General features: G+C 38.8%; 1 protein-coding gene across 2 annotated transcripts in view; it reads left to right on the forward strand.

The window, feature by feature from the left end:
- ZFHX4 (zinc finger homeobox 4) overlaps positions 1 to 27,964 on the forward strand; it is a gene marked incomplete at both ends in the record, with an annotated part of 152,183 nt that overhangs the window by 122,963 nt on the left and 1,256 nt on the right. For both annotated transcript variants that reach the window (XM_079722373.1, XM_079722374.1), the window contains 7 exons: positions 1,695 to 1,763; positions 7,458 to 7,574; positions 13,762 to 13,895; positions 14,102 to 14,302; positions 15,037 to 15,154; positions 15,691 to 21,078; positions 27,761 to 27,964. The exon at positions 27,761 to 27,964 is cut by the window's right edge and continues 1,256 nt beyond it. In XM_079722373.1, the coding sequence (XP_079578499.1) occupies positions 1,695 to 1,763; positions 7,458 to 7,574; positions 13,762 to 13,895; positions 14,102 to 14,302; positions 15,037 to 15,154; positions 15,691 to 21,078; positions 27,761 to 27,964 (6,231 nt within the window). The remainder of the gene's footprint in view (positions 1 to 1,694; positions 1,764 to 7,457; positions 7,575 to 13,761; positions 13,896 to 14,101; positions 14,303 to 15,036; positions 15,155 to 15,690; positions 21,079 to 27,760) is intronic.

Here is a 27,964-nt window from a genome sequence, read left to right on the forward strand (position 1 = left end):
TGGGGAAATAGACATGAATCATATAAAAGTTATCACAATGCATAAAAAGTACTGAGACATATGTATAAGCTAATTGTTCATGAAAGCACAGAGGAGGTGACACTTGCTTTAGGTATTGAGGGAAGAATGAGAGTTTAACAGGAGAAGAAAAAAAGACATTCAAAAAATAAAAGGAACAACATTGATCAAAGCATAAAGATATGAGAGACTGCCAGGAGGAAGAAGTGGCCTTCTTGAGAGACATATTGATTGAACACGAATGTTGTGATCTATTTGGAAGTTATTCCTGAATTTATAAGCAAAGACTGATGACAAATTCTTTTTTTCAAAACTAATTTAAGATATAGTTACAAGATAATTGTTTTTTGTTGCTGTTGTTTGGGAAAGGGCACTGGGTATTTATTATGATTGTATTGTTTTTAAATAGTTTACCATCAAAGGCCAAAGGTTTTGTATGTAGCAGAAAAAACAATTAGTGAAGGCAATAATAGTGCTTTGGTGTGCACTTCTATTTTAAAGGTTAATTATGTGTTTAATTAAATCCCTCAGAATCAACCACAGATGCTATTGCCTAGAAATATTAGATAAACTTGTGTCTATTTAACAGTGTAAGGATTGTGTGACAGCTTTTTTATTCTCTCAACGAGACATGGTCTTTTCTCACTTTAAAGACCATATCACATTTTCCCTTTGTTTGGATTATTTTCTCTTATGGTTGTTGATTATTTATGTAGTTATATCTGTATATTACAAATGAGGGAATCAGGGCTTAAAGAGGTCAAGTAATATACCGAAAATCCAGTGCTAGGGCCATGATGTTTACTCAAGCAATTTTACTTTCTTGAATGATAGCTCTTGAGATATTATGAGACATTAGATTGGAAAGACATGGAATTCCAGAGATTGTTGTGGAGGCTATTGAAATTGTCAGGAAAGAGATGATGACAGAAGAATAGAGAAGCAGATATGACAAAAGACTTTGTAAAATGGAATCAACGTCATGTGTTGAGTCAGTAAAGAATATGGTGTGGAAAGTGATTTCTGAAGTCTAGTTGTTTTTTATAGATTTCCCTACAACAGGGAACACAAAAGAAGAATGGAGCTAGGTGAAACCTATGATTTCTGCCTGGGGATAAGTTTAGCAATCCAGGACATTGCCGGCACTTCTGCTCTGGAGCTCACCTAAAAGATCAGAATAAAGATGTTGATTTATTGATAACTTGGACATATTCTTCAGGTTTCTTCAAGTGCTTGTTTTTTGCTTTGGTCTCTCACATCAGCTGCCATATATTGAGTTGTTTTTTTTTTTTTTTTTCTTCTTCTTTTTTTTGGTACCTTGACAGAGAAGTAAAAGTATGCTCATAGTTTATGTAATGTGCCATTGTCATTATAACGTGTAGGCTTGGCCAAATAAACAAGTGGGAAAAATCAGAATGAGCCTTTCTTGTTTCCATATTTTATCTGTGTTATTATATTCGCTGTGTGCTGCTGATTGTTGAGAATTAGATCTAATCTTGCCACTCCCTGGGCTCATTTTTCCAGCCACTAGGATGTAAGGTGTGCCAGAGATTCACCTGAGTTCTGCCTGATGCTTATCTCTTTGAAAGCCAAATTTTGGGTTCTTGTGATACTGGCTGACACTGCAGAGCTGAACATGGCATGCTGATTACCTTTCACTCTGATGTCCTCTGCAGAAACTGCCTCTTTGGGAGCCAGGACCTGTGAGGATGATCTTACAGAGCAGCCATTGAGAGCAACCTCAGGTAATTGGTCTTATTCTTGTCTGTCTTGAATGAGCTACATTTGTTACTCTCATAATTTATGTAATGAACTATCTCTGGAACTGTTCTAATTAGAACTGATCAGATCCCTTATACAAATAATTGAAATTCTATATAGAATATATCAATATTATATATATTAAATCAAATATTGGCTTGGCCAAAAAGTTCGTTCGGGTTTTCTGTAAGAGCGGACCAAAACCCGAACGAACCTTTTGGCCAACCCAGTATATAACAAATAAATTAAATCAAATGTAGCCAATATTTGGATGCATATGTAAAGCAATTTCTTCAAGAACAGGTAACTTCTGCTGGATAATTTCTCACATCTACATTTACACACAATGAAGTTTTACCTAAATGGTCAGTTTTACACAATGAATAAGTCAATAAGCTGGGTATTATTTTTCCCCAAGTCAGACAACCTGGATGGTGGAGTTACTTTTGGCAATTAATGAGTTGATTGGATTTTTACCGCCCTGTCAATAGAATCACTAGTTCCTGTGCTTTGCATGCTTATGTGTGTGGTAAAAGATGGAGGCTATGCCTTCTTAGCAGCATTATATTCAGATAATTTAAGGGAAATTTCACCCATGTTGCTACAACACACCTCATTTATTTCTGCTGTATAAACATGATTCCAGTTTCCAGATTTATACAGTTGGAATAATAATGTGCTATACAGAACAAAAAAAAATGATTATAAAAGTCCTTCACATTCATAATAGGGTATTGAAATACTTTTAAAAAATTGCAAATGAAACCATTCCTCCAACATAAACTCAGGACTTCCCTCTTAAAAAAAATCTTCAAAGTTAAGTTTACCTTCACCTATGTGTGTCTCATGAATACTTTTTTATGTATAAGTAATTATTTTTTATTTTATATATTATTTTTCCCTAGAAAACTGAAGAACATATTTAAGCTAAAGTAGCATAAACTCAATTCTTCCTCACTTCAAGCCAATCAAAAAATTGCATTAATGACTAGATTGAAAGTAATAGGGCAAAAATCAAGACCATGACAAAAATATTAGACTAAAAGGAGATCGCTCCCTCTCAATACATTTCTTTATTGTTTTGTAAAAAAAAAAAGACACCAAAATTTACATCTTCACTTCAAGCTCTCTGAGAAGCTTTATATTTAGATATTCCCATGCCTTCTGGGTATTTTCATAGGGGTGTTCTACAGGGAAGTCAAATATAACAAATTCCAAATTGAACTTCTCTTTTCTGCAAAAACCATTTCTTCTCCTCTTTTAATTGATGACATCATACCACAGACCTAGTTACCCCAAGCAGGAAAACTAGGAATCACCAGTTTAACTCAAAATTGCCAGGAATTGTTGGGCATAGGTTATGAGTAAGGCAAATGAGTTCTCTCATTTTTAGACAATATTACTATACAAATAAATGTTATTTTCAGATTGCAACAAATGTGAAAAATGAATTAAAAGAGGTAATGTGTAGAGCAGAGGTTCCCAAAGTGTGGGCCCCTTAAAATCAGCATCAGCCCAATCTGGGAACTTGGAAGAATGCAGATTCTTAGGCCCCATCCCAGACTTACTGAATTAGAAACACTGAGGATGGGACCCAGCAATCTGTGATTTAACAACTCTTCCAGGTGATTCTGGTGCCATAAAATTTGAGAACACTGTACTTGAGAGTTAAGTGCTAGGTAGGAAGTGAAGAAAGATGAGACCGGACTGGTAGACAAGGACCGGCTATTCTTGCCCTGTACAGAAGATGGAGATTTTTCTTTATGTGATGGCAGTCACTGAAAGATTTTAAGTAGAGAAGTCAAATTTAATTTAGTAGATCATATAAAGGATAAATTTGGAGGGAGTGGGGACTGGACAGGGAGACAATGAAGGGGCCCAGGAAGGAATTCTTGTCAGCCAAGTATCTAGAATAGATGCTCCATAAAAAAAAGCTACAGATGTTTGAGTCACTAACCTCTGCTTCCTCTTTACACGGGCTTAAAAAGCATGCGGTGTTTTCCTTAGAAGACTCAGAGGGTTTCCAAACCCAAGTATAATAAAGCAATGGGAACCAAGCAAAACTGGTGTTCAGATCAGAGGAATGTCACTGAAGCCGATTTGCTTTGAAATTATATAATTTTGTAGAATAAATTGATAGTGATTTTCCAATCATTTTTTATTATTCAAAGAAAAATAAGCTTCTCATTCAAAAACTTTTCTTTTAAATATAGTTTATGTGTAACTTATAAAATCATCATTTTAGTATGATAAAAATGCTAGGGGAAGTTAACTGTACTGTACTTTTATAGTATATATGACTATAGTATTATTTTGTCTTCTTCGTATTATTTTGAAACGTTTTAAAATAAAAACGTTTTATCATTTATCTGAAAATTGGGAAGTTCTACTGTACCTTAATGTGCATTTAAGCATAACTACATTCATATCATAAAGTTTAACATATGAATACTATATTTTTTATTTTCCATGAAGCAAAAGAATAATTGAAATATATCCAGTGTGAATACAACAATATTATGAAATGTTATAATACTTTCATTATTAACATGTTAATAATTGTTGTTATTAACATGTAACATGTTGAAGAAATTTATTGATGAAAGTGAAACTGCTTTAGCATCTTTATTTGGGAGTTTTATGTAATATAGTATCCTTATTTTGGAATTTTACGTAATTTCCCTCAGTTCTAAGACATCCCTTTAATACATTTAATGTCATACCCTGTTTTCCTTCTTTCATAAAATTTTCTTCCTTTTTTCATAAGCATCTTACATTTTATGGCATTTTACAGTTGATGAAATGTGGTACTTGAAAATTATTCAATAGAATGTAGCCAACTCTTGCCCTTAACCCCAAATCCAACCTATAAGATTTTCTAGAAAAAGTGGTTTCTCCATGTGAATACTCTTGACTCTAAAGCCTATTTATAAAATGAATGTCAAATTTATTTCAAAAACTCTCTTTAAGAATGAAAGTGACTTTTTACTTCTGACTTGTAGGAAACTTTATGGTGTACATAAGTTACCCTTTGATTCTTTTTTACGTGATTAAAAATTCGCCAAGTTCTATGGCTCCAAAGAGCCTACCTGTAATAAACAGCTTTCGCCTTCAAAACCACAAAACAGGTCTGAATTGCTGGAGCATTAGAGCTAATTGACTTCCTACTTCAAAGGAAGAACAAGAAAAGTGTGGGGAGTCACAGAAACAGAGGGAGTGCCAGCAAATCCACCTCTGGAGGTTATGAGCTGTGGCTTGGAGGAGCTGTGCAAAGTTATGGCCTCCGAACTGCTGTTTGCGATTAAGTTGATGGGGAGAGTCTATCCCACAATCTCTCCCTGCTGCTGACACAGAGTCTTTGTTCACATTCAGATTTCTCAAACTGTTGCCAGGGTCAGGCTGAGGTCAGACACCACAGTGATGTATAGAAGAACTTGTCTGGGAATTTCTCTCACACTTAAGACACGTACCAGAAAAATGAAGAAGGGGATCCTGCAAAAACTGTCTGATGAGACGCAGATGATTCTGTTGTTTTTCTTTTCGTACCTTGACAATCTTCGTTTTCTTCTCGTGATGCACAATGTTTTATGAACATGAGTTGCGATAGCCCTTACAATTTTCTGTCCCCTCCAGATAAGGACATGCAGTAGCACTCTGATGCCTCATTTTCCAGCCCTGGGGGAGAGGTCCAGTAAATCTCCTCCAAGAACTCTCGCATCCCTTCTGCCTCGGGCCGTCCATAGGTCGCGGGCCTGACTCTGGATGTCCCGTCACGTGCGTGGACTTGGCGGGGACACAGCCTAATCTAGTCATGCTCTCAGCCTCCCAGCCTCCCAAACTGAGCCAGGCCGCTGTCCCCACCCAGCCTGGCCCCCTGCTGGGAGGAGGGAGCCTGGGTTTGATCAGTGATTATCACCGACAGGTGAAAGCAGGCTACAGCCAGGAGGAGGGTTGATTCTTTCTTCTTCAAGTACAATTTCCACATGTATTGAAAGGGAAGCTGCCCCCAAACCCTCCGATGACCCACCCCTCCCCAAGGATCTCCCCTCTGCTTTTGTGCAGTGGCAAAGTGCAAATATGGAATCAAGAGATTTGTATGGTGCCTTTGAGGACTTAACAGTCGAAACAAACTCCGGTTTCAAATGTATTAAGCGTCCTTGTTTTTCCCCTTAGTTTTTTTTGGAGTTTCCCCCATTGAGCCCAGAACTGGCCCCCCTCTGTTGTTTTCTGCTTTCATAGTTGTAGAGCATGGCTGGCAAGTGAGGCACTAAATAGCAATTTTTTCTTTTTTTTTTTTTTTTTTTTTTTTTTTGGTGCTCAGCTGCTACATATGACAGTGGATATTTCATTCTGCTGTCAGAACGTTATTAAAAAAACATGGGGTGTGGAGAGGGCCATGATTTCCCCTTTCAATCACTATAGCATTTGCAATGAAAATTTTATGCAGTGTGTAATTTTCAGTTAATGCCTGACACTTAAAATGTCCGGAGCTGCGTTTTGTACGGTTCTTGAAGGGTTAATTGTATCATGTTCTCTGCATAAAAGCTCTGCTTATCAAAAGCAAATAGAAGAGTGTATGCAAATGGGTGTCGATGACCTTTTGCCTTTCCAGGGTTAATTTATATGGTCATTAAAGATTTTATGAAATTGAGTAGCCTGGTGCTTCTAATCCCATTTTACCTTCTTCTCCTAATGTATGTAATTCCTACCTGAACAGGGAAATATGATTTTTATTTTTTGTGCTGCAATGAAAACAGCATGCCATGCTGTGGGGAGTTGTGAGTCTGGTTATCTGGCATTACTCAGATTGCTAAAAATTCATTAAAATGTGACATCAGCACAGTGAGAGACAAATGATCGCAGGATGAAAGAGAACAGTGGGCCTTTCACGGATTAGTGCTACACAGACCCAGCATAGAGGCTAACTGCATAAACAGATTAATCCACCAGCAGCGGCATAGCTAAGATTTACAGAATAATTAAATAGGGTTGAGTTACTATGAGGATTTCCATGTAATCTAGCTAGTGTGAAACCCGTGAATGAGGTGTGGGGTGATGTGGTTGCCATAGAAGTATACCTTCTGTCCTATGCCCCATATAGCTCCCCCTATAGAAAAAATAAAATAAAATCCCAGGGTAACTGAAGTTTTGAGATCTTACTCTGACACGTTCCAAAGAATTCCTCTGGGGTCTAAGGGCTGAAAGGCAGGAGTAACACCTGTCTTACATTTAACCCATCATTATCACATTATTGAACTAAGAAATTTTTCTGAGAATTTGGTTCATTCTGCCATTTATCCAAGTCCATGCAGCAGTGGGTTCATGTAGCTTAGAAGGTTCTACTATTGAAATTACAAAATTGCCTTACATCCATTTTTCAATCTTTTCTGTCTTAAACTGTATTGCTTTGAAAAGATTTCCATTAATTTAGTACAGGCACATTTTCTCAGTGGATATAAAAGAAGTTGCTTGAGATTAAAAAATAACAAAACAAAACCTGCATTGGTATAGCCAGCAGGTTCTAATAGTGACTTTTAATAAATTCATGCTCTTTTTTGAGAATGAATGTCTGCAAATGATTCATAAATAACAAAGTTCTTAAATGGTCACATAGTTTATTTTCATGTGTGTTTTTCTAGGGTTTTCCATCCAACTGACTGGTCTGTCTTTCTTAACAGAAGAACAAAGTGAGGAGACAGAAGTAGCTATTAAACCTACAGCCGGGGCTGAGGATGATGAGAAAGACACAAGTGAAAGAGACAATAATGAAGGCAAAAACTCTAATAAAGACTCTGGTAAGACACTAGAATCTTTCACCTTTCCTTCCCCCACCTCCATTCCCTGCAATCTGCTCTTCCTTCACTGCCCCCCCCCCAAAGCTTATTAAAAGCTTTTATTCATTTTAAACTGTCTGAACATTCCCACTACTATTCATTGCATGTGCATTTTGCATGTGATTTCTATCAGTAGCCTCCCATTGACCTATTTTTAATCATAACCATCTGACAGAATAGATGTGGATAAGTTGAAGAATATTGCAGGACGACCAGCGAGATTATTTTTTAATCAAATCAGTTTGTGTGCTTGTAATTTTTTAAGCGCCTTTCATTAATCTTAGCTATACTTGTGATTCCTCTGATGGCATATTAATTTTTCATAAGCACAGGATTAGATATCACTTGAACTTTTTCATTCAATCACATGTGCTCCCCCCTCCCCAAACCACATAACCTTAAAAATAAATGTTATTTTTCCTTGCTTTTTTACAACTTACACTCAGGAATTTGCCCTTTTTAAGGGCATCTATTTGAGGCATTTCAAACAAAATCCAGTGAAAAAGTTTACAGATGATTCAGCCTAAGAAGAGGAAATATCATTGAGGAGGGATTAGGTGCTGGGTAATTTTGATCTTCTAGAATAGACAAATCCCAGTAATGAAAGCTACTGTCTTTGAAAACAAACCTTCGTGTCATGACATTTACTTGTGCACAAACAAACCCTAGGCCAGCATCTGGTGTGGATACCTAAGGCTTTTTCTGTGTTTGATTTGGCAAATATATGACTTCATCCATGCTTTGTATGTATGAGATGGAAATCTATGGTCCCAATGAATATTACATTGGCTACTTTTGCTGCACGCTATACCTAGTTTTATTATGTTGGACTCATTGAAGCAGAAGAAGTGCTGAAACGGGTTCAAGCCTATTAGTTTCAGGTAGTCATCTATCTTTTCCTTGAATTCCAATGACAGCCGCATCTAAAGAAGCTTGTTTTCACTGTGAAGACATTGGGTTGTGCAGAAAATATCATTTTCACTTGCAAGTTTATTTAAACTTGAATTATCCCATATTTGTGATTCAGTCTTTACATATCTAAGTTTTCCATTCCCTTCAAAAATTATTTGAAGGGCCTCCCTGATAACCACCCCATACCATTCAATGCTGAATTTCTCTCTGGAGTCCAGTGAGAAGAGTGCCATTTAAATTTGCGTCTAGGATATAGTGGCGTGGCTAACATATGATTCTAATTTGATTTAAACAAAGAAGATCTAAGGTTGGTTTTGAGCCTAAAGCAATGTAAAAAAAAAAAAAAAAAAAAAAGCCCTAGCTGTATATTAATGCAGTTCCTGAGGTCACTGACAAGGAATTTGAAGTACCTTGTGATCTGTTAAGGTCAAGGGTAGTGCCATCTAAGCTTCATTTGAAAAGAATTGGCAATAGCAAGGAAGTCAGTTTAGGTCTAGGATGGACCTCATCAAGGTTGGCTGATGGACTGCTTCAGGGAGGGTAGTATTCTGCTGCCTTCTGTGGTGATGTTCTCACAGTGGTGCCAAAAGAGATTGCAGACCATACACCCACCCAACCCCATTCTTCAGAAGAATGTGTAAAACACACAGGACATTGGTGTTCGTTGAGTGTTCATGTAATACATAGGAATGTGACATTGTGCTTGGCTTTAAGTAACTAATACCTTGTAAAGGATGCGTTGTGGGAATCTCTTGAAAATGGCTCCAGTCTCACCAATGAGGCAAGAGTCTTACTTGGAACATACCACAGATGCAAGGGCTCTATCTCCACCAGCCCGGTTTACTGCTCTACATAAATAATGGGCTCAATCACTCCTTAACGGCCTGGTGAGTTATTGTCCTTTCTTGGGCATCTAATTGTACCATCTAGACAGGACTCGGCATGTGAGAGGATACAGACCATTGGATAATGATAGTTTTCTAAAACACATTTTTATCCCTGTAGAAACGCCTCCCCAACTACATCTGTAGGGATAAAAATGGGCTTTCGTACCAACTCAGAGCAATTACTGAGATGCTAATATTTAGCCTTGAAACCTCTTAGACACCAAGACAGTTATTATTGACAACTAACATGAACTTTTAACAAAGTTTTCTGCTTTCTACATTGAATCTGATTAGGTGAAAAAATTATTACGTGGATTGTTTTCCTTGTAAAGATTTCTAATGACTGAATGAGCACTTATGTATGTATTGGTTTTCTTCCTGATGTCAGTTATAAATGTTAAAAATACTGGCAAATTTATAAGTTAATCACTATCTTAATGTGTTAGATGGGAAAACAGTGTGACCCCACTTTAACACAGAATTTTTTAGACAGGAAGGAATTAACACATGTTAGGAAGATGGTGTTTGTATAAGCTGTTGTACTGTGTTGCTGACATTAATCTCTAGGACTAGAGCTTTCAAAATGAGACTTGGCAATATGCAAGTTATATTTGTTGAATATTCATCCATAATAGAAAAGCCTCCTAATGCCTCATTTATATTGTCATTTAAATCTAGTGCCACTTTAGATTAATTATAATCCAAATTATAGCTCTCTGTACTACAAGAATTAATATAGAGTTTATCCAGATTAATATATTTGCATTGAAAATGTAATATGTCTCTGCCATGGCTAAGGGGACCACTTTTTAATAAGGGAGTAAACATGAGGAAAGATGGAAATTAACCTTCATTATTGCAATTAAAATTATCCTTTCATTCTAGTCTCATTAGAAAAAATACTGTACCGGTAATTATAATTTAGGCTTATTTGGAGTTGAATAACATCTTCTGTTATATCCAAGTTTTATAGTATTCAAACTTTATCAGATGCATTGATTCATAAATAATAACTCAGCATTTTTTTATTTTTTTCAAGATTTGCTTTGAGTACACATTTGTTATTGGATTTTCCTCACTTGTTATGAATATAAACCATTTTACAACGTTCTGTATTTTAGGGATTGAAAATTTATTAAGTAGGCAGCATCTGAATTGAAATGAATTATGTCATTTTTATATTAGTAATCTCATGTAAGTTAAATAATCCCATAACTGACAGATAATCATTGGCTCATCTATTTGGCAGCCCTTACTTGTAATTAAGCTTCATGTTTTCGTTAAAAATGCATTAAAATTACATTTTTTTTGAGGATAGTGTGATGGCCTTAATAACACAAAATGAATTATGATATCATTTCACAATTTTGTCTAAGGTAACAAACTGTTTATTTCAAGTAAAGTTGTAAGCATAAACTATGAATAATCAGAAAACTTAAAACCTCCCTAAAATTAATTGGCTTTACTTAATATAAGATATTTCTAGGATAAAACAATTCAGAGAAAGACACCAGAGTTGATTTCCTATAATTTACCAGGGAGGCCGTAATACCTGAGATGGCACCCCTTTGAGTAGAAGAGGCATGCATGCATAAAATATAATGCCCCTCATTTTTGCAAGTAATCCTGGTGACCTGTTTTATCTTCAAGAGTCTGTTTTTGTCATATGTTATTGCATCTTAGCATTCTCTGCTGCTACCTCTTATCAGTGACACACATTTCTGGGGTGCCTAGCTAGAGTTAGGGGGTCTAGACTTTATTTATAACTTCTTCTCAATTTAAAATAAGATGATCTTTAGGAAGTTCCTAGCTTACATTAAGATCATGGTTTAATTAACTAAGTTAATTAGCCAAAAAATCTCAAAGCTGACCACGTAGGTGGAATACTATATCCAACAGTTATTTCAATGGCTATGAAATAGTGACCCTAAAATTTAACTCTTTTCTTGATGCAGCATGAATGTCCCTAAATTCAAAAGCAATTATATTCTTGATGATATTAATGGACATAAAAATAATATGGATTAATTATATCAAATATGTACACCAGTGTATAGTAAAGTCTTAGTAAAATGTTTCAAACCTTGAAATCAATGTTCTTTTGACTCTTTATAGTACTACTATTAGAAGATATATGCTTATAAAAATAAGGCCATACTTATACATTTAATAGATTCAGAAGTTTCTGGAAGGTTTATTCTCTTTGTGATGTTCCTGAGGACTGCAAGCAACAAGAGTTGTGGAAATTCTCTTTTACCTTGTGTGTGACAGTCTTTGATACCATAGGGAACTGGACCAGTTTATTATTTGGTCATGTCTGATTCTCTCATGTACACAAAAGAATGATAGGGGAATATGACATAGTATTATTTTCTTAAGGAAGCATATTCTTACTCACTATTGGGAAACTTTTGAAGAAAAATCTTCCAGTCTCACAGGAAAAAAGCAGCTGATAGACATTTGCTGACTTAAATGACAATCATGTTCTACAACTTGATCTGACACCTGAATCAGTAAATTTTATTTGCAAATTTTATATATCATATTGTTTTCTTAAGTGTTTATTTTAACACTTTAAAAATGATAGCACAAAATATATTCTGCTTTGAGAATTTTGCTTTAGATGAAAGACATCTTTTTGATACCAGAATTAATTATGAAATAAACCTTCCTGTTTTTGACATATCTTTGGATATCAAATACTTGGATATTGTTTAATCAATGTAATAAAATTCTTTAGTCTATCTCGGATTTAAGTTCATCCAAATACGATAAATTATTTTTTCAAATATCTAGAAAGAATCTAAATTTCTTTAAGATATCTGTATATATAGGACAAATGTACCAATTTAAATAAAATCTAGTGTTTGTAAATCTAGAAATCAGTAGCAGTGCAATTGGTTTGGAAATGTAACACTAATTCTGTACCTACCGCAAACTCCAAGGGAATAAATTATTGTCATTATGTCATTTAAATTCTAGTTTAATTTTGGTCTCCTCAGAGTCAGATTTACTTTTAAATTTCTTTCAGAGTTTGGAATTCCTAAAATTATTTATATGGTACAAAACATGCATCTCCATCCAGGAGAGAAAAAGAATGTATTTTTTGGTTCATTTCTACTTTGTTTCCATAACATCCTTGACCTTATTTTTAAATTAAAACTGGGTTATTTTGCAATAAGGTATAATTTGTTCATTTATATGAACCGTATGTGGATTGAAAAAAAATCAAGATAAATCTTCATGCACAGCATACAATCAGATTACGCCTAGACTCTATATTTACGAGGAGTCTGATAGCAATCAATGGTTTAGCTTCATTGCATTTCAAGATGTATTTGCACCCAGTTGTCCAGTGATAGTGTCCTCACCCTGGAAATAATTTAGTTGCAAATTGACTGGAAGATGGTGAAAATTGAAAGTTAAAATTAGAAATACTCATAATAAACAGCAGAAAAAAGGTCAGATGATGCCGCGCTACGATGAGATTGGAATGGCTGGTAAATGAGGTTTTGTGTTTGTCGTGAGATGTATGTGACATGCCTACCCAATGTCACTGTAATATGCAGCCTCGCAGAGGAGATTATCGGGAAAATTGATGCTGGAAAGAATTTTCCGTTAGATTGGGAAATTAGAATCACACTCTCTCCTTTGATGTGTGTGAGGCTTCTATATACATTATGTTGCTCATCTAGGCAAAATTTTAAACCGTCTTTTAACACCAAATATTCAGATTAACCTCATAAAACAATTGTCTTCTTGATTTGGGCTACAATGTTATGTGCACAGCCAACTGCTGAAACACCTAAAGCAAAGAATAAATCACAAAAAAAGCAGCAGTGGATATGTAATGTATAATTCTAAAATCCTGCATTCACCATGTAAAAACACTGTTTTCATTTGTGAATTATAACTAGTCAGCTCTTCTCAGAATTTTGAAATGTTTTCAGTGTCCCGGAATTTTAGAGAAGAGATAGGTAATTAAACGTTAGCAAAAATAATTATTTTCTAAGTTAGCATTTGCGAATGGGAGTAGATTTGCTTTAATGTGATAAAGGCGTACTGAGACACCAGAGAGCACGTGTTATTGATGAATCTTTCAAGGTCACCTACGGTTATCAAAATATGAGACAGGAGCACATTTTAAAATATATAAAGTCCGCTTGGTTAGTGGACAAAAAGAAGTGCAATTCTTGTCTTTTGAGATTAGCATCATATAAAAGTGCTTTTCTGGTTCTTCGGTAATTCAGTGGATTTAGAGCCAGAGATATTTGGAAAACATAATTTTTCTGATATCGACATTGTTAGTCTTTTAAAATTGAGGTGTCCTATTCTTTTTTGGGTATCAGGAATAATCACACCAGAAAAGGAGCTAAAAGTCAGTGTGGCAGGGGGAACCCAGCCATTCCTGCTGGCAAAAGAAGAGGATGTGGCAACAAAAAGATCAAAACCTACAGAGGACAATAAATTCTGTCACGAGCAGGTAAATGTGTTTTCTTTTTCCCGGTACTGTGTAAACATTTTTTTTTTGCCCTTGATAATTTTAGAGCCTCCAAACCATTCCATGCTGTTGAAATGTATGTAGACACTATGACTGGCAAGGTAATTAACTCTTGGTGTGATTTCTAATGCTTGAAGTCATCAAAATCCATTAACTAACAGTGACCATGTTTATTCAATATTTTCCAGTTCTTTCAGTGTCCTTATTGTAACTACAATAGTAGGGACCAAAGTCGTATCCAGATGCACGTTCTGTCACAGCACTCAGTGCAGCCGGTCATCTGCTGTCCCCTCTGCCAGGACGTCCTCAGCAACAAAATGCACCTCCAGCTGCATCTGACGCATTTGCACAGTGTGTCTCCGGATTGTGTGGAGAAGCTGCTTATGACAGTAAGGATACCAAATGTTGATGCATATGTGACATAATCTCTGTAAAGGTATCAACACAAAATCTGTAATTATTGTTTGATAGAAATGTATTTCTTCTGTGTAAGAGCATCAAGCTCTTACTGTCTGTGTGGTAGGAATCACAAGTAAAGTCCCATGTGTTGTCTCTTGTGCTTTGGAATAAACCCCAAATATGATACAAGGCATAGCTTATTCAATAACACAGATTTTGCAGACTTCTTCTCATGCCTGTAATGTTAATCAAATGTTTCATGTGGGTACCTTGAGTTTCATGGCTATCATTTCTTGGTTACAAAAACTTTCAAACCATATTTCTTAAAAGTTTTCAAGTTTTGTTGGAGTATTGTTGATTTACAATTTTGTGTTAGTTTCAGGTGTACAGCAAAGTGAATCAGTTATACATATACACATATCCACTCTTTTTTAGATTCTTTTCCCATATAGGCCATTACAGAGTATTGAGTAGAGTTCCCTGTGCTATACAGTAGGTTCTTATTAGTTATAAACCATATTGTTTTTAAAAAGAAAAGAAGAATACTGCATCGCAACAGCATCGATCCGAAATTTGAAGAGAGAGCATTGGCCTGTAAGAGTCACAGAATGTCCCTGCTTTGGTTGGAAAAATGTAACTGGGGTATGCTACTGACCAAGGGCAGATGTGATGGAGTCTGTGATTTCTGGGGTACCTTTGCCATGAACCCCTTTGGTTTTCACAGGTGCCTGTCCCTGATGTGATGATGCCCAACAGCTTGCTACTGCCAGCAGCCACCTCTGAGAAGTCAGAGCGGGACACACCTGCAGCCATCACAGCCGAAGGGGCCGGGAAATATTCAGGTATGCCAGCCTTGGACCAAGATCTGTGCAAGACACACTCAGGGCCTTGCATCTGTGATACTGGTCCAGCATTATTACTATCAAAGTTTTTTTTTTTTTTTTTTTTTAAAGCACAGAGGAAAAAAAGTATGGCATTTCAAAAAGCCATAGTTTCTAAGGCATATTTAATATCTAGTTATCTGTAAACTGCCCTTGTGGGACCTAAGTATCAATGACCAGGAATATTTTGTGTGTTCTAATTACTGAACATGCCAGTTATGGCCCTTGCTGTCATGCTGCTGGTAGCATACTATAATTACCTTTGACTTATCTTTTTCCCTATGCTGAAATTCCTTGAGGTCAGGGGTGATTTCTTATTCACCTTTATATCCCCAGGGCCTGGTACAGTGCTTGTCATATAGTAGTTGCTCAAATAAATATTTCTTCAGCAATTCAATTAAGCAGAAACCTTTAGAAGCTCCTACTTAACGATATTCATTGGCGTTTAAGCTGTAGACGGCCTTCCTATAAGCAATGTTTATGCTTTATTGACACAGGTGAAAGTCCAATGGATGACAAAAGCATGGCAGGTCTTGACGATTCAAAGGCTGGTGTGGAAATAAAGAGTGAGGAGCACAAACCAACTAAAGAACCCACAGAAGCGCCGGAATGGAATAAAAACAGCAGTAAGGATATGAAAATCTCCGACACACTGCAGGATCAATTAAGCGAACAGCAAAAAAGGCAGCCACTCTCTGTTTCGGACCGCCATGTTTACAAGTATCGCTGTAACCATTGTAGCTTGGCTTTTAAGACTATGCAGAAGCTTCAGATACATTCCCAGTATCATGCGATTCGGGCCGCTACAATGTGTAACCTGTGCCAGCGTAGTTTCCGTACATTCCAGGCTTTAAAAAAACACTTGGAAGCAGGCCATCCCGAACTGAGTGAAGCTGAACTTCAACAGCTGTATGCCTCCTTGCCCGTGAATGGTGAACTGTGGGCAGAGAGTGAAACTATGGCCCAGGACGACCAGGTCCTAGAGCAGGAAATGGAGAGGGAGTACGAGGCGGACCATGAGGGGAAGGCAAGTCCAGCAGGAAGTGACAGTAGCTCTATTCCGGATGACATGGGCTCTGAACCAAAGCGGACCTTACCTTTTAGAAAAGGGCCAAATTTCACGATGGAAAAATTCCTCGATCCATCTCGCCCATATAAATGTACAGTGTGTAAAGAGTCGTTCACTCAAAAGAACATTCTCTTGGTCCATTATAATTCAGTGTCTCACCTGCACAAGTTGAAAAAGGTTTTGCAAGAAGCTTCCAGCCCTATTCCTCAAGAAACCAACAGCAGCACAGATAACAAACCCTACAAGTGCAGCATCTGCAACGTTGCATACAGCCAAAGTTCGACCTTGGAAATCCACATGAGATCCGTGCTCCACCAGACAAAGGCCAGGGCTGCAAAGCTGGAGCCCAGCAGTCACGTGGCCGGCGGGCACGGCGTCGGAGCCAACGTTAATAGTCCCAGCCAAGGGATGTTAGATTCCATGGGCTTAGCAGCAGTAAGCAGCAAAGATGCCCACTTAGATGCCAAAGAATTAAATAAAAAGCAAACTCCGGAATTAATTTCTGCTCAACCTACGCATCACCCGCCGCAGTCACCAGCACAGCTTCAGCTGCAGCTGCAGCACGAGTTGCAACAGCAAGCTGCGTTCTTTCAGCCTCAGTTTCTCAACCCCGCCTTTCTGCCTCATTTTCCTATGACTCCGGAAGCGCTGCTGCAGTTTCAGCAGCCTCAGTTTCTCTTTCCATTCTACATCCCCGGGACGGAGTTCAGCTTGGGGCCAGATTTGGGCTTGCCGGGCTCTGCTGCCTTCGGGATGCCTGGCATGACCGGAATGGCCGGGTCCTTGCTTGAAGACTTGAAGCAGCAGATTCAAACCCAACATCACGTTGGCCAAACTCAACTCCAGATACTTCAGCAACAAGCACAGCAGTACCAAGCCATACAGCCCCAGCTTCAGTCTCAAAAGCCGCCGCCTCCGCCGCCGCCGCCGCAGCAGCAGGCCAGCAAATTATTGAAACAAGAGCAAACCGCCACGGCCAGTGCCGACTGCCCCATCATGAAGGACATACCCTCTTACAAGGAGGTGGAAGAGGTTGCTGAAAAGCAAGACAAGCCAAAGCAAGAACTCATTAGTGAAGGTGAAGGGCTCAAAGAAGGCAAAGATGGAAAGAAGCAAAAGTCCTTGGAACCGGCCATCCCACCGCCCCGCATCGCTTCAGGGGCCCGAGGAAATGCAGCCAAAGCGTTACTGGAAAACTTCGGTTTTGAGCTGGTCATTCAGTATAACGAAAACAGGCAGAAGGTACAGAAGAAGGGCAAGAGTGGGGAAGGGGACAGTACCGAGAAGCTGGAATGTGGAACGTGTGGGAAGTTGTTCTCCAATGTCCTTATTCTAAAGAGCCACCAAGAACACGTACACGGCCAGTTTTTTCCATACGGAGCGCTAGAAAAATTTGCTCGTCAGTACAGGGAGGCCTACGATAAGCTTTATCCCATTTCGCCATCTTCCCCAGAAACGCCGCCGCCCCCCGCTCCGCCTCCAACGCTGCCTCCAGCCCCTCCGCAGGCTGCTTCCCTGGGGCCCGTGAAACTGCCAGGCGGGGTGTCCGCTCCGCTACAAGCCCCACCGCCCACTCCCCCGCCGCCCCCTCCGCCGCCCCCTCCGCCCCCGCCCCCACCGCCTCCTCCTCCATCTGCTCCCCCGCAGGTCCAGCTGCCCGTGTCCCTGGACCTTCCTCTCTTTCCTTCCATCATGATGCAGCCCGTGCAGCATCCTGCGCTTCCTCCCCAGCTCGCCCTGCAGCTGCCCCAGATGGACACTCTCTCGGCGGATCTCACTCAGCTCTGCCAGCAGCAGCTCGGATTAGATCCCAATTTCCTAAGGCATTCTCAGTTCAAACGCCCACGGACGAGAATTACAGACGACCAGCTGAAAATCCTGAGGGCTTATTTTGACATCAATAATTCCCCGAGTGAAGAACAGATCCAAGAAATGGCGGAGAAGTCTGGCCTCTCTCAAAAGGTTATCAAGCACTGGTTTCGAAATACGCTTTTTAAGGAGAGGCAGAGAAATAAGGATTCGCCCTACAACTTCAGTAACCCCCCCATAACAGTTTTAGAAGATATCAGAATCGACCCCCAGCCCTCCTCTTTAGAACATTACAAATCTGATGCATCCTTCAGTAAAAGGTCGTCGAGAACCAGGTTTACGGACTACCAGCTTAGGGTTCTTCAAGACTTTTTCGACACCAACGCTTACCCAAAAGATGACGAAATAGAACAACTTTCTACCGTTCTCAATCTGCCTACCCGGGTTATAGTTGTATGGTTCCAGAATGCTCGTCAGAAGGCACGGAAGAGTTACGAGAATCAAGCAGAAGCTAAAGATAACGAAAAAAGAGAACTTACTAATGAGCGGTATATTCGAACGAGCAACATGCAGTACCAGTGTAAAAAGTGCAATGTGGTTTTCCCCAGGATCTTTGACTTGATTACGCATCAGAAAAAGCAGTGTTACAAGGATGAAGATGATGATGCCCAAGATGAAAGCCAAACCGAGGACTCCATGGACGCCACGGATCAGGTGGTGTATAAGCATTGCACAGTGTCTGGCCAAACGGAGACACCCAAAAACGCTCCTGCCCCGGTGGCAAGTTCTGGCTCTGGGACTAGCACCCCGCTGATCCCATCACCCAAACCGGAACCGGAGAAGACGTCTCCAAAACCCGAATATCCCACAGAAAAGCCAAAGCAGAGTGACCCCTTGCCCCCTTCTCAAGGCGCCAAACCAGCGCTGCTATCAGCATCCACTTCCTCAGACCCACCGCCGGCCTCGGCCGCTCCACCGCAGACACCAAAACAACCCCAACTTATGGGAAGACCTCCCTCTGCCTCTCAAACCCCGGTCCCTTCCAGTCCGCTGCAGATTTCCATGACTTCTCTCCAGAACAGTCTACCTCCACAGTTACTACAGTACCAATGTGATCAGTGCACAGTTGCCTTCCCGACTCTGGAACTCTGGCAGGAGCACCAGCACATGCACTTCTTGGCTGCTCAGAACCAATTCCTGCACTCCCCGTTCTTGGAACGGCCCATGGACATGCCCTACATGATATTCGACCCCAACAATCCACTGATGACTGGACAGCTGCTGAGTGGTTCTCTCACACAGATGCCCCCTCAGACCACTTCCTCCCACCCCGCAGCCCAGGCCACAGCTGCTGCTTCCCTGAAAAGGAAACTGGATGATAAAGAAGACAATAACTGCAGTGAAAAGGAAGGCGGGAATAGCGGTGAAGACCAACACCGTGATAAACGCTTGAGAACCACCATCACCCCAGAACAACTGGAAATTCTCTATGAAAAATACTTACTGGATTCCAATCCTACCCGGAAAATGCTTGATCATATTGCCCGTGAAGTGGGGCTCAAGAAAAGAGTCGTGCAAGTCTGGTTCCAGAACACACGAGCGCGAGAAAGGAAAGGCCAGTTCCGGGCAGTGGGTCCAGCCCAGTCTCATAAACGGTGTCCCTTTTGCCGAGCCCTGTTTAAGGCGAAGTCAGCCTTAGAAAGCCACATTCGCTCCCGGCACTGGAATGAAGGAAAGCAAGCAGGTTACAGCTTGCCACCAAGCCCTTTAATATCAACAGAAGATGGGGGAGAAAGCCCGCAGAAATACATTTATTTTGATTATCCATCTCTGCCATTAACTAAAATTGATCTCTCAAGTGAGAATGAATTGGCTTCTACAGTGTCAACACCTGTTAGCAAAACAGCAGAGCTGTCGCCGAAGAATCTTTTAAGCCCTTCTTCTTTTAAAGCAGAATGTTCTGAGGATGCAGAGAATTTAAACGCCCCTCCTGCTGAGGCTGGGTATGATCAAAATAAAACTGACTTTGATGAGACTTCGTCAATTAATACAGCGATCAGTGATGCCACCACCGGAGATGAGGGAAACGCAGAAATGGAAAGCACCACGGGAAGTTCTGGAGATGTGAAGTCAGCTTTATCTCCTAAAGAGCCGAAAACTCTCGACACTTTGCCAAAAACAGCAACCACACCCACCACGGAGGTCTGTGATGAAAAATTTCTGTTTTCTCTCACGAGTCCCTCAATACCTTTCAACGATAAAGATGGTGACCATGACCAAAGCTTTTATATCACGGATGACCCCGATGACAACGCTGACCGCAGTGAAACGTCCAGCATAGCTGACCCGAGTTCACCAAATCCATTTGGATCCAGCAATCCTTTCAAATCCAAAAGTAATGATCGACCAGGTCACAAGCGTTTCAGAACCCAGATGAGCAATCTTCAACTCAAGGTTCTCAAGGCTTGCTTTAGTGACTACCGAACTCCAACCATGCAAGAATGTGAAATGCTAGGGAATGAGATTGGTCTGCCCAAACGCGTGGTCCAGGTGTGGTTCCAGAATGCAAGGGCAAAGGAAAAGAAATTTAAAATTAACATAGGGAAGCCTTTCATGATCAATCAAAGTGGCACGGAAGGCACCAAACCAGAGTGTACCCTCTGTGGGGTGAAGTACTCTGCCCGCTTGTCCATCAGAGATCATATTTTCTCCAAACAGCACATTTCAAAAGTGAGGGAGACCGTTGGGAGTCAGCTTGATCGGGAGAAAGATTACTTGGCTCCGACGACCGTTCGACAGCTGATGGCACAGCAGGAACTTGACCGTATAAAGAAAGCTTCGGATGTGCTGGGCTTAGCGGTACAGCAGCCAGGCATGATGGACAGCAGCTCCCTCCATGGCATCAGTCTGCCAGCAGCCTATCCAGGCCTCCCCGGCCTCCCCCCAGTCCTTCTCCCTGGAATGAACGGTCCATCCTCCTTGCCTGGATTTCCACAAAATTCAAACAGTAAGTCATTGCGAGGAGAGTCCGTCTAATTAATTAAATAATATTAGGCAGCCAATGACATGTAACCAAGAGCAGGGCATGTTGGATCTCTTTTAATTTCAGTAAGTGAAACCATTATGTTATTTGAAATATATATTTTAGTGGCTATAGTTAATAACCAGGAAATAAGCCAACCTGAACGTATGCAGAAAAACAAAGACAAGGTAGATCAGAGTCTCAGAAATATATTATTTATATCATTATATCTTTATATTTTAGAAACATTCCTTTAATATACTCATTTCAAAACTGATTTCAAACGGCATTTCAGCACAGGCACGTGGCACAAAATTTGGTATACATATTAAGAAAGTGAAGTGTTAAGTAATATATCCATTGGTTTCCTAATTTATGTTATTTCCAAGAGACACTGATTTTTTTTTTCTTTTGGTTTTGTACTTTTGGGTTTTTTTTTCCCCCTTAAATGCCAGGAAGTTCAAAAGCTAAGGGCCTTCTAGACACAGGAATTCCCCCTCATTACACCTAGGAGGTGATAAAGCATATATATGTAAAGTTTAACTGCTAAAAATATGACTTCTGTGATCATTTGTAATTTAGCATTGCTATATGATTTTGTTTTTGGTAGCATTCATTTTGTTACTTGTTATTTATGTAAATTTAGAACCTTAAAAATACATTTATGTTACTCCATGCCTTTCTACAACCATCCCTAGCCTAGATTTATAATAAAGACAGACAAAATGGTAAAACTGTTTGAGGCAATCCCCGATGAAGAATCCAATTCTGTGTTTATCAAGATAAATGCAATTTGTACAGTTTAGGTTTTGTGAGTAAGTATAGGTATCCAATTATCTTAGGCTGAAAAAAATTGAAGATACTGTGCTAGGCATTCATGTAGCTACACATATAACACAAGTTGTATATTATCCAAAACGGAAAAAAATGATTCTAATTTCTTCTTTAAAGTAAGTTTTGTTTTCCAAATTAACAGTACATTTAAAAAAAATTTTACAAGGAAATTATGACATTCCAAAGAGACATCTAAAATAAACTAATTACATTTATCTAGAAAGTTTCCAAAAACACAAAAGGAAAGCATTTTTTTTCTTTTTCCAAATTGGACTTTTACATAAATTTCAAACTTTTCAATTTCATCCTTCTCTATGGTGATTTACATGTTAATGTGACTCTGGAAGATATTCCCATTTTAACTTTTATTTTGGGAGACATGAAAACAATGATATCAAATGACCCCTTGGCTATTGATAACTCATCTGATTGGTTCCCTGTCCAGAATGACTTGTTGGCATTAGAGAGAAGCAGAATGAATCTGCACATATAAAAAGTTTTACCAAGAAAATTTCTGTGAGGTCCTTTCCTTTAACTATCACACCAGCTACCTTCCCCTGCCCGCCTATGAATGTACTAGTCTTCCAGTCTCACTTTATATATCACTGTAATTATCAATTGACATCTAGAAGAATGTCTTATGTAGAAAGGCTCCTGTGATCAGTTACATAAAATAGAGCTTTTCCACATAATGTCTAATGTGGAAAAATTCCATGAGCACTTATATATAAATTTTACAATTAGGTAAAATAGAATAAAATTTGATATTTACAATGGGCTAAGAACACTTGAAGTATCTGTGCCTTTAATCTACAAGTCAGCTTTGACTGATGATTCTATGTAGCCACCCCACTAAGTGGTGGTCAGAACATCTTGTTTTTCTCTCCACTGGATCAGAAGGCCTTTGCTTGGACAACAGGTCCTCCCCTGACTACCCTTCTGGTTTGTCACTCTGAAACTGGTACCCTGCGGGCCTGTACAAGAGAAAGCCAGGAGGGAGGAGAGAGAAGATATTTATGAAATACTTAAACAACCTAACCTTTCTCCTCATTCTACACACCATAAATATAATTTACATCCTCCCCCTGAAATATAGGCCCTTTTTATAACTCTCAGAATTGTGGGAAGATGTTAGAGGCAGGCCCTCCTCAGAGAGCACTATTTTCAAATTCATCAGGTACTGAAGGCACCACGTATCTGCTGCTTCATTAAATCATGGACCAAAACAGACCGGGGAGTGTTATAAAGAGAAAAGGTCCAGGAATACACCTACTGGAATTTGCAATTTCTCTTGAATTAGTTCTTTGTTTGTGAAGGAGTTTAAACATTAGCACAGCAGAGTTATCAGCAGGATCCCATCTGAGAGCCTGAATTCCCACACTTCCAGCTCACATCTTTTTTAGGTTAATTGATCTGTGGTGGGTAATGCTGAATATTTTAATCATCTCATGGAGCAGAGCTGTGGTTCTCCATCTTCCTATCAGCATCTTTCTACTGTATTATTTTTCATCAAACAAATATCTCCATTGCTCTAAGGAAGAAACAGACAGACCAGCTAGGTGAAATAAAAGAAAATTGCTTCTTAAGTAAAATATTTCTGTATCTCTCCCATGCCCTGGGCTCTTGTAACAGTTTGTTATCTATATGAATAAGCTTTGACCATATGATGTGTTCACCTTGGTCCCATTTTAATGGGATTTAGTTATGGAAAAGGCTTCATTTTAAAGACACCCCCATCCCTTTGAAGGTAGATTTCAAGGTTTTGTTCCTAAGAAAATCACTAAAAAGGGACTCCATTGAATGAGATATGCCATAAAGTAAGTAATAAGTGTGATTCCGAAGGCTACACCCCAAAATTAACTTAATTGCAGTGTACATGTTCAGTTTTAGCATTTATCAACCTCTAAATTTCCTGATTTAAATACCCATTTTATTCCTTTTTTGGTAGAATTCCTGTTCTGTTTTAGCAGCTTTAATTCTCATAAAACCTCCTTACCATACTTCCAAGAAACCTTCAAATTATTTAGTCTTTCAAGATCACAAAGAATACCCTTTGAAGAGTAATATCCATCATGTGTGCCTGCTTTCTGAACAATGACTCAGCCTGTGTTCAGTATCACTACTTACTATCATTCATGTTTGATAAAATAAATTATTTTCTGCTAAAAAATTTTTCCACAATTGTCTTTTTCTATTATGATCATATGCAAAAAGGGAAAGTGACAATAGAAAATCACATGCCTGTACACCTGGAAAAAGTTAGAAACCTTTAAATTTACATTTTATCCTTTAGGATGTTAGCTTCTTCTGGCGTTTTCCTCAAGATGACTAGGAAAATAACTTGATTTTCTATTTTTAACATATTTACTTTATTGTTTTAAGCAGTGTCTGATTTTTATATGTTGCATTAGTCTTTGGAAATACTGCCTAACCCAATTTCCTTAAATGGAACTTTAGAACATGGCTTTTGCATTTTTCTCATACTTCAGTGTAATTTACTAGCACTTTTGGGGTAAATCTAGATAAGAGTAGGTCTTTAATAATTTTAGCACAACTGTCTTTGGCCCATGTACTTAATTAGTTTTATTTTCCACCTCAATAGTAAATTTTTCCTCTGGGACACCTAGATCAAAGCAACTTGGGGAAAAGACACTACATCTATGTTCATGGTGACACAGGCATTTTCTTCTGAAAAGCATTACTTTGGGGAATAGGCAGCTGTTTCAGGAAAATAAAACCAAATAAAATGATGGTAAAAACTTTCATCTCTCTGTGAAATTTCAGAGAATTGGAACAGGAGTTAGGGAACAGGAAAGAATGTATCTTTGTAGTTACCACCACTTATTTTGCATCCTGATTACTGTTCAGTTTTTCTCTTCTATATGTGGTTTTCATATATCTGTTGACTACTGAACTTTTGACTGCAAACTTCTACAAGTTTATGTCTTTTATTAGTAGACCCAATGTACATTATTCATTATCCTTAATCTGTATCTTTTTTCCTAAAACTTTTACTTAACAGTTGATTATTTAAATCAGCTTATTCCTCAAGATGCTGAATTCTTAAAAATCTCTGGTAGTCTTTAACTATAGTAGTTAGGGTTCCTATGGCAGTCTTCTAAAAATTTTCATTACTTCATTACATGACCTCTAGGTAGGAATTTGTAGACCTCATCTGATGGGAAAGCCTGAGTCAACAGCTATTGATCTACTTGCTTTCTAACTACCACTGCTATTTTTTTAAGTCTTAGTTCCTTAAAATGTCTCTTGCCTTAAATTCTCTCATCAGAGAGATAGGTGAGCAAGCAATTTCTTTAGATTTAGGGGGGAAAGCACTTAGGTGGAAGGGGTTGCAATTATTGAGTATGAAGTCTAGATGTACTAGACCCAGAAATAAGGTAGGCTTTATGAGTAGGCAAAAGAAGCTGGCTACCAACATAATATCATTCTGACAATTCAAGGAAGGATCTTCTGTCCTTAGTAAAACTTCTTCTGCCCAAATCTCTCAAGCCTGAAATTCTGTAATTAGGTATTAATTCTTCTGACTTAATACATTATCCTCTGTTAAGTGGAAAGTAGCATAGAATAGCATGAAATCAGAATATCATAGCAGAAGAAACCTCAAATTATCGAATCTAGTATATATTGATCCTTTTCAAAAATAGGTGTATTTATATCTGTTTTTTTTTTTCCTTGCAAGTAAAATTTTATAGAGAGGCAAGTGGAAAGAAGATCAAGATACCAGGCATCATAGTGCAGGAACAAAGGCAAGGGAGTTGTTGGTTTGGGTCCCCAAAACAACTCCATTGCTTCACAGTTTGGGGCTGTGTCTAAGTCCCATGGAACCCTAGAAGTCTATCGTTCTAAATTGGATTAAAGATACAGGAATTTACCGATTCATTCCTACCATACCCCTGCCAATCTTAAGCCATTTTCTTTTAAATTTATGTTGAATGTGTCATCCATTCTTCTGTAAAATGTAGATACTTGCTATCAGTTTCTCCTGGAAATGCAATGTTATTATTTTCAAGGATTGTTTTTTTCATTTTTAGTATTCCAACTGTTTAACATTTGAAATTGATTCAGTTAGACAGGAAGGTGAATTTGAGTGGCAGCTATAAAATTTAATTTTCCCACCGCCATATCTACCATCAAGTTGTATATTTCTGTCTATCATGTCACTTCACAGCTCTAGGACTCACTTTTCTTAAAAACATGGAATTTTTAACATCTATCCCTACTTACTATTGAGGATATCGGGAGACTATTCTTGAACATGATGGATATTCCTTAGAGACTATTACTAATACAACTACAGAAATTATTTCAAAGCAGATCAGAGAAGACTTGGGTGTGGTAAGGTTAAAAGAGAAGAACAGCCAGTAATAAGCTAGGCTAATTGATGGTAATATGATAATGATTGGGGTCAAGTTGAGAGTGATGTTGAGGACTTGAGAGCATCTTGAGTGCTAAGCCTAAGACAAGGTTTCTCAGCTGGATAAAGACCAATTAAGAAAGTTCTTTTTCTAGCTAAAGAAATGTGTTTTTGTGTCACTTGTTTTCCATTTGTTTCTTTCACACCCAAATGTTGCATGTAGCATAGAAGTAAGACTTCAGCCAATATTTAAAAGATGGTTGTCTCCACAGCTATGCACTAATAACTGAATCTTCATTTACCTTCTCCTAGTTAATTCTTCCATCAACCCATCAGGCCTCCATCATGGTCCTTGTCCCGATCTTTTGGTAGCAAGCCTTCCCTCGTTCAGGAATGAACCACCACCCAATTAGGTTTCCAGTCTGTTCTTCTTTCAGTCAACTCTATTTGCCTCTAAAAAACAGACCCAGGAAAAGCACAGACTTTTACAATTCCCTTTTCTATCCTGAGCTGTCTTTTAGTTTCTCCCCCAACTATACAATGCCTAAAAATGGCTTTGTAATAGGTTCTTACCAGCCACTGCATTAGATTGAGTACTTGAAATCCAGCAAAGATCTCTTCTATTTCAATACGAGTCATACTGTACCCCACATGTGTCTGCCTACTGAGCATTTAGTTTCCCTCCTCTAATGAGATGAGAATCATTTTTGCCTGCTACAAGCAAACCTGGAAGAAGCATGTTTTGGGGGTGATGAAGTTGTGTGTTAACACATTCAATTCCTATCAAATACTCTTAGCCAAAGTGTCAGGATGATAATGAGAGCTTACCCTGCACCCTTGACACTGCAATCAGGCCTCAGCATGCTTGGTGCTAGTAAAGAAGAGCTGTGACTTCACTGTTAGTTATTTTTCGGTGTCTTCAGTGGACATTTACTGTTGCTATTTAATTAGCTTATCACCTTCTTTATTCAGTGCAAAGGTATTTTTCTACCGGAACTTAGGCAGACAGGTTTCATTTTAGTTACTACCTAATTATATTTAATGAACGTGGTAATTATCAGACTGCTCCAATGAAGGACAAGTGAGTCTGCCTTCCCAAAGGTACAGTAAAAATTGGTTAAAATGAAGAACAGAGGAGGGATCTTAAAAAGTGTATCAATTAGAAGTACCCACTGCTGTTCACCAGGATGTTTTGTTTTGTTTTGTTTTTTTCTAACCGACTGTCATATGATGGGAGCCTTTTGTTTTCTGAGTAAAATCTTGCTCAACTGTGTAGTTTCCATTTCTGAGAGTCACGGTGGGGATTAAAGCTAATAGAAGAAAGATGACGAACCCAGAAAAGCTGGTGCAGATGACTTTTCCTGGTGTGTGTAATACGTCTTCGAGCGCTGTTTAGGGGTTGAGCATCTGTGTGGCTCGGTGCACTGACAGCGGGCATATCTCTGTTATCGTTTGCAGCTTTAACACCTCCCGGTGCAGGCATGCTTGGGTTTCCTACTTCAGCTACTTCGTCTCCTGCCCTGTCTCTCAGCAGCGTCCCCACCAAACCTTTGCTGCAGACTCCACCACCTCCACCGCCTCCACCTCCATCCTCTCTGTCAGGACAGCAGACCGAGCCGCAGAACAAAGAATCTGAGAAAAAGCAGACGAAGCCAAACAAGG

Source organism: Hyperoodon ampullatus, assembly GCF_949752795.1.
Source record: "Hyperoodon ampullatus genome assembly, chromosome: 17".
Taxonomy (NCBI): domain Eukaryota; kingdom Metazoa; phylum Chordata; class Mammalia; order Artiodactyla; family Ziphiidae; genus Hyperoodon; species Hyperoodon ampullatus.